General features: G+C 35.7%; 2 protein-coding genes across 3 annotated transcripts in view; both read left to right on the top strand.

Annotated features, from left to right (window-relative positions):
- Positions 1–1,229: 1,229 nt before the first annotated feature.
- On the top strand, positions 1,230–3,368 carry LOC142339253 (ATP-binding cassette sub-family F member 2-like). The gene has a single exon (XM_075389125.1). It carries the CDS (start codon positions 1,292–1,294, stop codon positions 3,302–3,304), a length of 2,013 nt encoding a protein of 670 aa, XP_075245240.1. The 5' UTR covers positions 1,230–1,291; the 3' UTR covers positions 3,305–3,368.
- Positions 3,369–3,508: 140 nt separating this feature from the next.
- The window catches only part of LOC142339252 (uncharacterized), a 65,224-nt gene continuing 52,715 nt past the window's right edge, over positions 3,509–16,017 (top strand). The window contains exons 1-2 of one of the 2 annotated variants that reach the window (XM_075389123.1): positions 3,509–3,700; positions 11,498–11,659. In XM_075389123.1, the coding sequence (XP_075245238.1) occupies positions 3,616–3,700; positions 11,498–11,659 (247 nt within the window). In that variant the 5' untranslated portion in view covers positions 3,509–3,615. Of the gene's footprint in view, positions 3,701–8,896; positions 9,562–11,497; positions 11,660–16,017 lie in introns of those variants that run through there. The other variant, XM_075389124.1, reaches the window with a different exon arrangement.

Below are 16,017 nucleotides of genomic sequence, written 5' to 3'. Positions count from 1 at the left end.
AAACCTCCACAAGATGGATACTTAGGTTTTGGGCAAATTCGGAATACCGCAAGAAAAAAAACATGGCCAAAATCGAAAAATCCGGAATAGGAATAATTGTAATGAAATGGGTAACAGTTGTAAAATTGAGGTGTAAATAGGCTAAATATTGTATATAGGAGAAATTTTTTGATTTAACTTTTTAGAATAGTTCCTAGAAGTGTTTTAATTGTGATCTCAGACAAATGTAAATACATAATCATTTTATCATTAAAGAATATGTGAAACAGTTTTAACCCGACGATAAACGTAAATTTCGAAAAGGTTTGTTTTAAATATCAGAAGCAATTTTTATTTGACAAATTTGTTTTTTTTACATATACTAACTACATGGTTGCGAACTCGGTTGCGCAAAACAAATACTACGGAGGACAATAGGTGGTTATCTAAATTCTTAAGGAGAACTTTTCGACTAGCAGCTCGCTTTTGGTCACATTTATGATGCGTGTCAGATGCTGTGAAATTTCCGACCTTAGCAATTTTAGTTGAAAACTATGCACCGCTTGATCAGAAAAAACATCTGTTTCGGAACACGAAATTTTAAAAAATCCGGTATTATATCTGTGCTATATCTGTGGGCAAGTTTTAAGAAAATTTATTCAGCATCTGCTACTTTCATATTTGCAAACATTGTTTTCGTAGTCCAAATATGGTTTCCAACAGTCTCTTTTTGCAGAATTTTTCTCAACCAACATCTTGGCAATTTAAGCATAGCTGAAGGTTTGTGAAAGACCTCCCGTGAGCAAATGAGCAAACACCAAGAGATGCTATCACTTACCATTGAGCATTCGCTTTTTCCGTGCCTCCCGTTGATTTTTGGACAGTTTCCTTTTTCCCTGTTCTTTTCTATGACGAGATATAAATCTGTGACGAGATTTGGCAGGAATAACTGCAATGGGTAACATCAATTAATAACCAGAAGTTTGATGTATAATTTTGATTATTTCAATAAATATTCGTGATTATTCTGAAGGCATGTTGTTGTTGTTGTGACTTTTCGGCATCAAGCCGAGGGGATTGCTCCCATAGAAGTTTTGGTCTTGATTCCACTATTTTCTGTAATCGGAGCAATCACAGAAAATGGTCCATCTAAACTTAACTTTCGGTTATATTATGTATTTACGTGTTTGGAAAAAAAGAATAATTGCAATTGATTTGCAGCGCTAATGGATTCTTAATCTTTAAGGGAAATGTTCTATTTAAGGTTTTTGTTGTCTTGACTGACTTAATTGAAATTTTGGCTGAAGCAACTATGCCCTCAGAGTCGGCCAAGAAGCGAAAGCAACAAAAAGCTGCCGCCGCTAAAGTGAAACAACAAAGTGGAAATAAAGCAAGTAACACAACAGCTGCTACTAGTATTCCTGAAGATGTACCAGAAACTGTTAATGGATATGAAAATGGTACCGAAATTGATATAAATGGTCAAGATGGAGATGAAGTTCCTAAAGTGGAGCAACAAGGAGATGAAGGGTATTCAACTGCAAGTACTAAAGGTGACCAAGACAGTGAACTGAGTTCGAATCTATCAGAGCGGCTGAAGCTCGATGCTGACGCTGTAAAAGATTCGGGACGGTCAGTAACGGGTGTCTTGAGCTCTCATCCTGAAAACAGAGATTTGAAAATGATCCAGTTTTCTATCATTTTTCAAGGCGTTGAAATTTTAAACGACGCAAAGTTGGAATTAAACACCGGTAACAGGTATGGATTTGTTGGCTTGAACGGAAGCGGCAAGTCTACTGTTATGAATGTTATCGGCTGTCGAGAAATTCCGATACCTGGCCACATGGACATTTTTCATTTAACGGCTGAGATGGAGGCTTCGGACAAAACACCTCTTGAATGTGTTCTTGAAGTTGACGACGAAAGAGTTCGTTTAGAAGAGGAAGCGGCCCATGTGCAAGAACTGCTTGCATTGGACTCAGGAGATGACACGCTTGTGACTAGAATGAGTGATATCTATGAAAGATTGGAAGAACTTGACGCTGCGAGTGCGGAGACGAATGCTGCGAGAATCTTACACGGTTTGGGTTTCAATAAAACAATGATGCAGAAAAGGCTAAAAGACTTCTCAGGTGGTTGGAGAATGAGAGTTGCGCTAGCGAGAGCTTTATTTATTAAGCCTCATATTCTTTTGCTTGATGAACCAACAAATCACCTGGACTTGGAAGCTTGCGTCTGGCTGGAAGAAGAACTCAGAAATTACAAGAGAATTCTTGTCCTTGTTTCACATTCTCAAGACTTTCTGAACGGCGTCTGCACAAATATGATTCTTTTGAGAAACAGAAAACTGCTGTATTACGGAGGAAATTATGACACCTATATGCAAACGCGGTTTGAGTTAGAGCAAAATCAGATGAAGCGATTTAAGTGGGAACAAAATCAGATTGCTCATATGAAGAATTACGTTGCCAGATTTGGCCATGGTTCGGCTAAATTAGCCAGACAAGCTCAAAGTAAGGAGAAAGTGTTGAACAAAATGGTTGCTGGTGGTCTGACAGAAAGAATTGTCCTGGATAAGACGATATCATTCTATTTCAAACCTGTTACCAAGCTACCACCCCCTGTGCTTCAAGTGCAAAGTGTTTCTTTTCAGTACAAGGAAGGTCTCCCTTGGATCTACAGAAATTTAGATTTCGGCCTGGATCTAGAGTCGAGAGTTGCGCTTGTTGGGCCCAACGGTGCTGGAAAAAGTACCTTGATCAAGATCCTAGCTGGTGAGTGTATTCCTAGTGAAGGTCAAGTTCGAAGGCATTCTCATTTGAAGATCGGACGATACAACCAACATCTGGTAGATATTCTGGATATGGACATGAGTCCCTTGGATTTCTTGCTCAAAATGTTCCCGGAAGTCAAAGAACGCGATGACATGAGAAAGATGGTGGGTCGTTATGGAATTACAGGTAAACACCAGATATGTCCAATTAAACAGCTCTCAGACGGTCAAAGGTGTCGGGTGGCGTTTGCATACCTGGCGATGCAAGCACCGCAAATGTTGATGTTGGACGAGCCCACAAATCACTTGGACATCGAAACGATTGATGCGTTGGCCGAAGCCATTAATGACTTCGAGGGAGGCATGGTTTTGGTCAGTCACGATTTCAGATTGATTTCACAAGTGGCCGAAGAAATTTGGGTCTGTGAGAACCAGAAAGTCACCAAGTGGGACGGGGATATTCTCTCTTATAAAGAAGCTCTGAAATCGCAAATTTTGGCTGAAAACAAGCGAATGGCTTTGGGAAACAAAAGTGCTGACAAAACAAAATAAGTGCAAAATTTGTTCCACTGATAATTGATGGCTATTAGTGCTAAATTAAATATGATTTTCCCCATTTTTTTTAATGTCAACCAATGGAATGTCTTGGTTTTAACTACAATGCTTGAACTATAGAAAAAATTATAGCAGAAAAATTCTGAGAATTTAGAACTCGTTTTATATTAGCGGAAACGTGCAATTGTGTTTTTCAGATGTGGTGATGTTTGTCGTCTATTAGGCAGTTGCAGCGATCACTTTGTTTACGACCTGAATATCATCACTTAACTGAAATTGTGTAAATTGTTGACATAACTCGCGTGACAATGAGTGGAGGAGTGTCAGCATGGGGACAGCCACCAGACGGTGGATCAGGCTCTTCTGGCGGTGGCGTCTGGAATAATTCTCATGGTTAGTCAGTCGTCAGTCTGTTATTAATAGCCGCGAAGCGATAGCGGCTATTATTGGGAACATCGTGGTTTTTTTTTTACAATTCAAAGAATTTGAATTGTATTGGGGCGCTGTCTTTTTTTTAAGATCTGTTCACACATTTTCAAGATTTTTGAAGTCAAATTGGAGTAGTGATTTTGGTCACGCCGAAACAGGAAGTGGTGCGAAAAAGCGAGTGGTTTTGTGGCGTGAAATTTTTTCGCTCTAATTTTAAAGTAGAGTGAGAATACGTTGTTTGAACAAAAATTCGCTTTCTCGGTAGTGGTCTTTTGTTCACATGCGGCAATTTCACTTTGATTTTTTACTGTTTTTTTTTCGATTTTTGGATCGGATTTTTTTCTAATTAGTTTTCCCAATCCATTCATTGTTCATTCTAGTCCTATTTTTTTGTTTGAACCAAATTTCCATTTCTCGCTTAATGGTTTTTTGTTCACATGCGGCATTTTTGCATTGATTTTCTGTTTTTTTTTATTTTTTTATCTGATTTCTTTAGAAATGGTTTTCCCAATTCACTCATAGTCCGTTCTAGGTCTAGTTTTTTGTTTACTCAATGTAAATTCTTTGAATTGTACGTCAGTACTTGTCCTGTTATGTTTTCTTAATTCGTCGTCTCCATCGATGATTATTACGGACCTGACTTCTTGGAATTGACTTTTTCATTGACTTCAGCGACTTCTGCTGCTTTGCAGTTAAATTTTGTGTACCTGACGTCATTTCTGCTTTTAGGTTAATTGCGTGACTTACCTCACTCAAAAAATGACTTCTGAACTCACACAGATCAATAGTATGCATCTAAGTAGTGCCAAACTTATATGTCCTAATTCTTAGTAAAAGCCTTGAGGTTTTTGTTTCTAATATCATTTTTTAAAAAGCTCTTTTAGGGCTTTTTCCTTATAGACCGCATGTGTCATAAAATTGACTGTCCGAATCTAACCCAAAAAGTCTATAAAAGGAGGGTTAGTCGATCTGTCTATCTTTTATTTTTAGTTATTTCAATTTATGGAAGGCCACAAGCGTCCATAGCGGCTTTTTCCGGCAAGCTGCCGTCTATTTTATTAATTATTTCAGAAGCTTCTAACCACACGATCTCAAATCTGAAGTTGAAAATAAACCATTCCTGAAATTATCATGCAAAGTAAACATTGCTATCGGCTGCGAAGAAGTCGCGAGGCTATTGTAGATGTTTGGGCACTCAAATTTTTTGTGCAGAATAATAACTCTGATTACATTAACATAAGCATCTGACCCTCAAAATAATGGAATAACTATCAATAAGAGCTTCTGGTATTGATTGCGAGTTTTGTTTTCATCTTATATTTCTTTTGATTAAAAAAAGAAATATTATAAGATTTCTATGATTTAATTTAAACCTACGCTAACTCACCTCTTTTTAATAGCCGCGAAGCGATAGCGGCTATTATTGTGGACATAGTGGTTTTTTTTAATTCGTCGTCTCCATCGATGATTCTTACGACCTGACTTCTTGGAATTGACTTCAGCGACTTCTATTCCTTTGCAATTAAAATTTGTGTACGTGACGTCATTTCTGCTTTTAGGTCAATTGCGTAACTTACCTCACTCGAAAAAATGACTTCTGAACTTACTTATGAAACTTTAAATTTTATGAATATTTTAATTAAAAATCAATAGTGTGCATCTAAGTAGTTGCAAACTTATATGCCCTAATTCTTGAATATTAGTCTTGAGTTTTTGATTTCGAATATCAATTTTGAAAAAGCTCTCCTTATAGACCTATGTGTCATAAAATTGACAGTCCGAATCTAACCTAAAAAGTCTAGTGGTCTATTAAAGGACTCCTGGTCGATCTGTCTATCTTATTTCTTTAGTGGTTTCAACTCATGGAAGGCCACAAGCGTCTATCGCGGCTATTTTCCGGCAATCTGCCGGCTATGTTGTTTAATTTGGATTTTGATTTGATTAAAGTTTCGTGGAGTTGATCAAATAGTTTGACACGAGAACAACAGAAAATATAATGTGAGAAAGAAGAAAAAGTTTTTCCCGTTTTATTCTGTTGGTTGTTACCGATGCTTCAGGTGACTTTAAAATTTAAATTGTTTGCTCATCTTCGATTGACCAACAATTTCAACCGACAAAGAATGTAGAAAATTTCGCTGTTTGAAGAAAAATTAAATGGAGCATGGAGCAATGTTTTCTTTCACTTGCGGTTTTTGAAGCCGTTTTTTGTTAAGCATGCTTTTACGTAGAAGCCTTCAATTGTCTCTTGTTATAAAATTTTGATTTTTTTGATAACGTGTATAATTGAAATTGCTTGTACACAGTTTAAAGGTTTTTCTGGTGTTTTTCAGATTTGGAGGCTACTTGAGTGCTTGTTGTCTAATTGTATTGTTTAATTCCATAAGTCTGTTTTTCATAAGCACCTCAACATTCCGAAGCACTATTTTTTTAAAAAAGAAGTACGCCTAGTTATATTAATATAAACTTTCTTCTTTCTCACAATAAAAGAAGTTCGCGATATTATAATATCTCTGCACTTTTATGGTTAACTACAAACGAAACACTTTCCTCTTTTTGGCCGTATGTGTATTATATAAAGAACTACGTGGACTTGATTTATTTTGCTGTTCAAAACTTTTGACAAAGTTATCTAATTGTGTCATTCATGATCGATCATCTATCCGTCTTCTCCGGAATTTTATGACTGTATTTCCTGTTAAAAAGATTTCAAGCATTGGCGTCATGTTCACTTCAGATCAACTAATAATGCTTTATGCAGTTTTTAAACTGAGTTTGAATACGCAAAATTTTCCTTCCAGTTTGTTTTTTATTCAATTCTTGGTCACACCTAACGTACGTCACATGTCAATATATCTTTTGCTTACTTTGATTGGAGGTTTTATGTCAGAAGAGGATATAGCGTTTCTATTGAAGGGTACACTATGGCAGCTTTAAAATCAGTTCATAAGTTAGCAAAGTTCAGTGAAGAGATGTTTAAGTCATTTCACGAAAAAAACTTATCTTTTTGGTTGATTTTCTCCCTGTTTCTAGGCAATAGGTCTATGAACCAATCGTCGCTTGTTCTGATAATCTGTTGGCTATGTTTGTTGTTGTTAGTGTAGGTTTTAGGCAAGCTGATGGACTCTTTTCCGGACTTCAGATCAAAGCCTTCTCTATTTATTATTATTATTTTTGGTTTAAGCACCATTTAAAATCTCAGCATTGCAGGAAAATTAAAAAAGGGAAATTTTGAGTTTTCGACTGTAGAGGGTATAAAATTCAACTCAGAAGAGCTTATTTCACTCAACAGTGACGGCTTGCGAGAACGAGGAACTTCTTCCAAGATTAGAGAGAAATTCGGGAACAAGTAAATTGTAATTATATTGAGACCTCGTTACCATCGTGTTTCGTTTCATTAGTTCCGATAAATATAGTGGGAGCTTGCCAGGCTGATGTACAAAGCGATGCGCATACAATTTCTTTAGTGGCTACATTTTCAAGCAATTTGCCGGCTGCTTGTCGAAAAAAAACTACTGTTGAATGAACTTCCATTTAAGTGTCACAGTTCTTTTCTTAGGGGCAACTTGTTCCAAAAAAATACAATCGTTCTCATAAAATAGGGATAACCAGTCATTTCAAGTTTCATGCGCTTTAGTAAGTCGTTGAGTTGGAACATGGGTAGATGTATGATGTTGAGAAGTCCCAGCTGATTTACTTTTAAATACTCAAAACTTAATCTCCAAAGATCCGTTTCATATCTTTACAGAATACGATTTGCGTCAACAAATGATATCTTTTTTTGTGTGTATGCATTGCTCTTTTCAACAACTGTTTATGGATGAGTTGATAACTAATTTGGAACTATCAGTGTAAAATATAAGAGAGATCAACAGATGCCGAGGAATTAAAGTCATCATTTAAAGTCTGATACTACTAGTGTTGTTAGTTTTAAATTCAATTGAATACAACAGTTAATGCAATATATTGGATTAATTAGTAAACATGTGCTGTTCAATTTTATATCTGAGCTAAGATTGTTTTCTGTCAAAACTTAAGAGTTTAATAACATAACTTTGAATTTTCAATTCAGACCAACCTTTAACTTAAATTGTCTGAATTGTTTATTGTCTCTTAAAAATCGCTTATTTGGTTTACCTGTACTCATCTGAATGGTGCAGAGAAACAGTTTGGTTATCAATGTCATCTTGAAATCAAGCTAAATTATTAATGTGTGAATATCTTTGATCTTGTTGTTTTTATTTATCGAATTAATTAAAATATTTAATATCTAATTGCTCGGATTGAAGTTGGTCTGTCTATAACTGCAAAAGCGTTTATAACTTAACTTTTGTTTGGTAAAGTCATCTTTTAATCTAAAGAATTTTTGATCAGTTTTGAATAGCTTTTTTTAACTTTTTCAAAAAAAAAATTAATGTCTTCGCGTAACTTTTGTTACATTCAAAGGAAAAGTAGTCTAGTTGAGTCAGAATGAAATAAATACTCCCAAAAGGAAAATTTCTTTCAAACGCACATGTATTGGTGATCTTGGAAAATATTTTAATTGAGTGGAATTTTCATGTCTGTTAACTGAAAGGTAATAAATAGTGCGTTTCATCTTTGTTGATGTTGATTTATGGCAAATTTGCTGATAAACATCTCAATGTAAACAACTTCTGTCGACATAAAACACTTTGTTTCCTCTACTTGTTTGATTCTGTTTGCTATGATGGTTAGTTAGCTACAATGACTCCTCTGTCGCCGATTTATAACTAAGTTATTACTCAAAACAATGCAACTCAAAAGCAACCCGTTTGATTCTTAATGTATATCGAAATCGATTGTCTTATTAGGTCGAGCGTAATATATGCAATGTTGGTCATTTATCAAAGTACGTTTCTTAGGCCACAAATTCGGATTGCAAGAGCTCTGACTTGGTTTCGTTCTACTCCATCGCTTGCCTCTTGATGATAATAACTTGCTCTAGTTACATTCGAGATGAAACTGGAATTGTAATAACTAACTGAAGTTGACTAGCTAAATTTATGAGCCATTGAGAGTATTTCTCTCGCTTGCTTGCCTTGCTGCGTTCAGCGCTGTTCGGTAGAGTTAATCAAAGTATTGATTTTAATCATCTTTATAAACTTTGTAATTCTATTTTGGTACTTTAAGCTCCTCAGAAGCGAATTATGTTTGCTGTTATTAATCAGTGAGGCTTCGTTATGTGTTCAAACTAGTTAGTTAGTTAGTTGGTCCACTAACTAGTGGTCGGTTGGTTATGGTTTAAGAATTGCACACACCAATTCAGAAAGTTGAAAATCCTACTCTGGTAGAAAGATTGAGATAAAATTGATTGGAGGATTTCTCTTATGTATACTCTTGTCTTTGATTGATCTCGCTCTTGACAATGTGTTTGCATTAGTGGCGTCTGTATTCTTGAGACTTTGATTATCCTACGCAAAGCAGAATAAGTCCGAAAATTATAACTGATACATAACTGCCATTATCGATCAGATTGAGGCAACATTCACGGAACCAATTTGCTCATATTTTGCCTATTTTGTTTTTTTATGCGTAGCGTTTTGGTACCTTAGGGTAAAATTATTAAATGTTAATTTTCTTTATAGCTATATCTGTAAAATAATGTCAAAGTTCGCTTAGTGACAGTTTCGAAAACGCCAAAAACTTTTTTGAAGATGTTAATTCACTTATTTATTTGAGGCAATTTGATTTTACTTAATTATTATTTATTCTTTCTTTGCTTTATTCTTCCTAGTTACTTCCTAATTTATGTACAATGTTTAATACAGCATCTCAACACAATTCTTCGGCTTTCACTCCTTTTGCAGGTCAGGTAGAGTCGTCAAAGTTCCAATATTGGCGTCAAAATTGATAACTTTAAATAGTTCTTTTGACGAGAAACAATTTCTGCTAAATTGTAGTCAATAAAATATGTCTCAAAAGTAATATTGTCGATTTCGATTATGTCTCAAATTAAAGCTGATTAAGTTTTTCGATATAGCTATGGTTCTGTTTTTGTATACAGTTGTTCCGATATTCTTCATGTCACGAGTCCGATTTGAGAACAGAAAAGCCTTCCAGTTGTTGAGAACTAGGGCCAGGCAAATATTTCCTCAACACTTTAGCTTCAACTCCTGACTGATCACAGGAACACAGCAGAGGGTATCCGTCGATGAAATGGTCGAATTGGGTTGCTCTGATCCTGGCAGTGTTAAAACTTCATTCGAGCGAAACTTAAAACTTAATCTTTTAATTTGTACTATCTATATAGAAATTCATACAGGAACTCGAGCCATTAGGTTCACTTGATATTGCGTCTGATTCGGCTGATTGGAATACATCATGAAATTTAAATTACAGCCATTCAATAAAATGTCTTAATACAATGTTTGTGGGCCAATTGATCTAGTTTTAGATTCTTTCTGAAATTATATTTTTGTGTAAATAAAGAAGCTTTGAACAGCATTTCAGATTAAAAGATATCTCCATTTTTCATCCATCCATTTTCGTCTTTATTCAATTGGTTTATGGTAGTTGTTTTTATTTGTGAAAGTGATATAAGTCTCATAAAGAAGTATGCACTGTTAGGCAGAATTACAACTGATCCATATTTTGTGTCAAAATGCAATACCATAAACACCATTGAGCTCTTGAACTCCATGCTCTTCGTGCTTGATAATTATTGCATCATTAAATCTGCAGAATAACGTTAACCTCCGTTTGAATTATCATTTTTGCTATATATATAATGACCTCCTCACTCTGAAATTGACGAGATAAGGTCAAGTGAGTGCGTGTCACTCTAATTGAAGGGTATTTGAGGGCAGCTAATAGAAGAAGCAATAAGTTGAACAGATTTTTCATCAAAATATAACATCTCATAAATAAAGTGATGGCAGGACCGATGTTACAAAATACCTAAAATTGGGTATTTTGACATTGCGTAAATAGTCATGTAACCAAAATAAGTCCTGAAGTGGCCGGACTAAATGTCATTTATAGGACACGACCGTATTGCTCCCGGTATAGATGCAGAAAGATTTTTTTCCGCAGGAGACCAATTGTGGGTATGAGTTGCGAATATTTTTCCCAGAAATACTGCGTTTAAGAACAATTGATCTTGATGCTGTGATTCTGTATTAATCTCAGCGACACTTCGGCGCTCAATTGCTTTTGTGTTTGCATATTTTCATCAAATTAATTATTTAAAGATAGTTAGTAGTAGTGTGCCTGCAAATCCACAAATGGCTGCATCTGCGCCATGCTAACATCCCAGGATCTAATTCACACTGTTCGCAAAATAATGTCTAATAAACCGATGTTGGATTAAACGGTGTTCGATTAAAACCGAAATCCAGTAGAGACAACCCACCGAAGGCTGGTTTTGTAGCTACAACAAGGGCGATTTGGAAAATTGCGAAAAACGCGCGGATTTGTTTTTCCAATTTTGATGGCAAATTTTGAACATTTTTTGTTATGATTCTATTGAACAATAAATTACAAGTATGATTTAGCTGAAGTGAAGATTAGTTTGCTCTCTATTGAAATGCCACTATCACCTTTTTTGAAATTTTTATAAATTTCCCTTAAGTTCACAAAATTGTATTTTGAAACTTAGTTTTTAGCATGAAAAGTTGAAATATGCAAACGAAGACTTCAAAGTGTTTCTTTTAATTAGCTACTAAATATTTGAAATACGATTCCAGTCGTTGGAGTTTTCGTAGTTATGAGAATTGAACCGAACAAATAATCAGATATTTTCAGGTGGTTCAGGCGGCGGTCGGAGCATCTGGGGCAACAGCGGCTCAGGTTCGGGCGGTGGAGGGAGTGGTGGGGGCGGAGGACACCACCAGAGCCAGCAGTCAAGTCATCACGGACCACAGTGGGGGCCGCCGAACAACTCGTCTAACATGGGCAGAGGAGGCAGTGAGTAGTTTAGCTGCTGCATTTAAAGGGAAGAAATTCCTTTATTAATAGCTGCGATAGCTGAGCTGAGCTATTATTGGCTATCTTTGTTCTTACTTCTCGAAAAGGAGTTATGGTGATCTTCGATTTTAAGCTATATGCAAAATGTTATAATTTCCATTGATTGCATTGATTTGTTTTTAATAGCCGCACAGCGATAGCTGGGGCTATTATTGACCTTCTCTTGGTTTTTTACAATTCAAAGAATTTGAATTGTATTGGGGCGCTGTCTTTTTTTAAAGATCTGTTCACACATTTTCATGATTTTTGAAGTCAAATTGGAGTAGTGATTTTGGTCACGCCGAAACAGGAAGTGGAGCGAAAAAGCGAGTGGTTTTGCGGCGTGAACTTTTTTCGCTCTAAATTTAAAGAAGAGTGAGAAAAAGGTGTTTGAACAAAAATTCGCTTTCTCGCTAGTGGTTTTTTGTTTAATGCGGCAATTTCACTTTGATTTTTACAGTTTTTTCGATAGTCCGTTTAGTCAATGAAAATTCTTTGATTTCTCGTCATGATTTTTGTTACAACCATATGACGTCACAGCCACTTTTTGTTCATTCGTTCATGCAATTTCAACTGAATTGCATGTGTGACGTCATTTTTCGCTCTTAGTGGAGCGAGTTTTTTTGTTCATGCGCGTGATTAAATTTTTGGTCACACTTGACTTACCTCACTCTCAAAAATGACTTCCTCACTTTGAAATTGACTTTTATTTACTTTAATTCAAAGAGATAAGGTCAAATGGGTGTGTGTCACTCTAAATGAAGGTTATTTGAGATCAGCTAATAGAGGCAGCAATAACTTATACAGATTTCTAATCAAAATATAACAGATCAGCCCTCAATGAAAAGACGAATTTTTTTGGTCTGTCTTTTTTACTGTTTTTTTAGACTGCCGATCTACGAATCTATTGCGGCTATTTTCTGGCAATCTGCCAGCTATGTTAATAGTTTTAATGATTTGTTGCATAGTAGAGGCCGGAAAGTTTTAGTGATTTATTCTCTTTAAAATGAATTTTGGTCGTTTTTCTTGCTCGGTTGCTTGTTTTGTATCTTATTCATTCTTTATCTATATACACTGATGATTAAATGCTCTCGAGCGAAGTTTGAAGAAATTTTTGTAAACATGTGTTTTTTATGCAAAATTTTTGCTTGACCGTTTTGTTCTAGAACAGTCTTTCAATCTCACTTTTTGAGTGACCTTTTCACGTTTGACTTCTTCATTTTTACGTGATCTTGGCTCTTATTCAAAAATTATGTCTGTTGCTGAAAGAAAGACGATTGTAAGATAAGTTATCATGAGACGCGGAATTCAAAATGAACAGAGTCAGTTTTAAAAAAATTGAAATCAGAAACGGATTAAACCCATGAAGCCCAATTTTATATGTCCCTTACTTAACTTTGTTCTTATTAATTGCGCTCAAACGAAGTTTGTAGCAATTGTATTAGTCCTGTCGGTGTTTTTATGCGGCTTTTCGCTGGACCAATTTTTCGTCTGACGCATTTTACTTTTTGTCCTCAAAAACTTAGTAAACAGGTAGCGCCCAGTGGGCATTAAGTGTTCTTAGAGCCTTTCAGCTCACTAGTCTTCAAGTACGCGATTCACAGAATCTGTTTTGGAGACTTATACTTTTGGTGCGAAGGGCGGTTCCTAGAGATTGTCCCCCTCACTGTTGCCACCCCAGCAGCCCCCCCCCCGCTGCGCTCACTTACGCCGCTTCAATTAAGCTAAAGATAATCTCACTGAACCGCGCCTGGCTATTGACAAAGCCAACCGCTCGCTGGTCGTTTGAGAGCAATTCGCCCGGCGTTAGTCGGTTTCTTAGTCTTTGTTGCCATCTCCAATAGTTTTTGTATTAATACTAGCCCCTGTATCATCTCACCAAGAAACAGTATATTCAACTACAAAATGACATTCAAATAGTTCGCACTTTAAATGTTTTTGTGCAAAAATCAATTTCTGCATTATTTTCTTTTCTTTCAACATTTTTGAATGAAAATGTTCCTCGGAATGTATTCTTCTATTCCTCGTTTTTTTTCTGTGATTTTGTTTCAAGGTATTTTGTTTCATTCAAATTGTTGTTGGTTTGTTTTATGATAGTTTTTTTGTTTTTGGTGAGTAGGATTCTGAGTCCGAAGTCGAGTTTAACTTGGAATCGTATCCGGAGTCATCTGGCAACTTTGTTGAGTATCTGAAACAAGAAATGCCGCTCGTGAAAAATTTATGTCAAATGGCTGAGCAAAGTTTGAGAGCATAGAAAACATATTTTTTGTTCATTTAGCATTTTTGAGAGAGCGAGAAAAATAAGTGCAAAGAAGCTTTAACTTAACGGAAAACACAAAAATTTTGTTCACTTGCGGCATTTTGCATTTCCAAAGCAGCTTTAGGTTTGGACAGTTAGAAGCCGGCAGAATTTCTATTATCTTGTTTGTAAGAAAATTTTAATTGCACATCATTTTGTAATTTTTAGATATTTTTGATTTTTGTTTCTCTCCCTTACCTAAAACCTAACTTAAAACCAAAGACTGAGTGGTTTTGAATCTGTTTACTGTTTTATATTTTTGGTGTTTTTAAATCCAGTTCAGATCCTTTACTGTACCATTGATTTCGTAGACAAGAATCAATGGTAATTGTTCGGGACGTTTGGTGCCGAATGTTGAGATAGAAGTTTGGAGATCTGTACTTGGCTCATCAGTTCGAGCCAGAAACATTTTTTTTGCGCTGCTAATGTTTTGATTCAACGATCAGGATGAAACAAATACAAAGCGTCAAAGGCAAAATTTTGAGCAATATTTAGTGCAAAGTGGATATAGTTTGAATTGAAAACTGAAAGGTTTCCACGAAAAATTTGTTTTTGTAGAGTTCTTTAGGACCAATGTATTGTCAAGATTTTTTCAAAACAAAAAATTAAATTCAATTATTTGGATTTCCTTCCAATTTTTCTATTTCCTGAACAGATTGCACCAGAATGCTTTTTACATACAGGCAGTGATTGTTATGATGGTGAAGACAGTTAGTGTTGTCGGTTTCAAGTTGTTTCTGGACTTCTTCTGGCTATTTTAAATCGGAGTAAAGTCAATGAAACAGGATGTAAAGTCGATGCTGCAAGTGAGAACAAGTGTTCAGGGCAATCCGGTGAACAAAAGTAAGAAAAAATGAGAATTTCAGTGGTTGTTATTCCTGCATTATTCTGAGTGCGAGCGAGCAAGCGAGAAATTCGAAAGCAGGCCTGAAAAATGTTTTGTCAATCGAGTAGAATTTGCTCACAAGCGGTATTTTCTTAGCATGCTTTAGTTTTAGCTCCAAATTTATCCGCCCCATTCGTTGTGTGCGTTGTGTGCACGTATATTAACCAGCAAAGGTACCTCTAGGAATGTTTTAGTACATTTGCATAATATATTAAGACTTTTAGATTCGGAGCTGTTATTGTCATATAGCCTTTTTAGACGCTTTTTAGCGGTCCTGGAGCTTTACAGTAACAGTTTTACAGTAACAGGGTTTTGTTTTGGTTGGAGTTAGAGCTTCTGGTAGCTTTGGTGAACTTTGATTTGATTGCTCTCAAAATTCAATTTTTCATGTTGAAGACAATTGATTGCCTTTTAACCTTTTTCTAAACTTTCTGCCTTTTTTCTCGTTCACATGCGTATTCAGAGGTATTTTATTTGTATTGATACTAAAAGGAGATAATCCAATGTTTGGTGGACCTGTTCATACTGAAATAAATAACTTTGTCTTTTTTCGAGCTTGTGAGTGTTCATCTTGTGAAGATTTTGCTTCAATTTATTTTGATCTTTTTTTTCGTATTAATTCGTAAAATGAAATAAATGGTTTATATAAGTAGGTAATTTCCTGGAGCCCAAGGCAACTTTTGATTCGAGTCGATGGTTCCGAAGTTTACTGGTTGTGCATATTCGACTGGCTTGTGTGCCTGGAGTCATTTTTGTACTTGTGGAGCGATCTTGTGTTCATTCGCCTGTACAGTCCTTTGGTCAAACATGACGTACATTACACGGAAAATAATGTTTTATTTAATTAATGTTTAATTAATTATTTTGTATTTTAATTATTGGAGTTGAGTTCAATAGAGGATATCAAAATCTGATAGACGCTTATTTATCTGATAGAACGTTATTTGAGGGCAACTCTACAGCACATAATTCTAAATCAATTGAAGACATCATTACAAGTAGTAGAAAAACTGAGGATATTACTGGCCTTCATCTGGTTTTTTAATTGCTCTCGAATGAGAAGCAATTATTGTAAACGCGCGTGTCGATTTTTCGTTTGACCGTCTTTGCGCTTTCCTTCTAGAATAATCTTTG

Source organism: Convolutriloba macropyga, chromosome 5 (genome assembly GCF_964194025.1).
Source record: "Convolutriloba macropyga chromosome 5, txConMacr16.3, whole genome shotgun sequence".
NCBI classification, from domain to species: domain Eukaryota; kingdom Metazoa; phylum Xenacoelomorpha; order Acoela; family Convolutidae; genus Convolutriloba; species Convolutriloba macropyga.
This window is presented reverse-complemented; position numbering and strand designations above follow the sequence as displayed.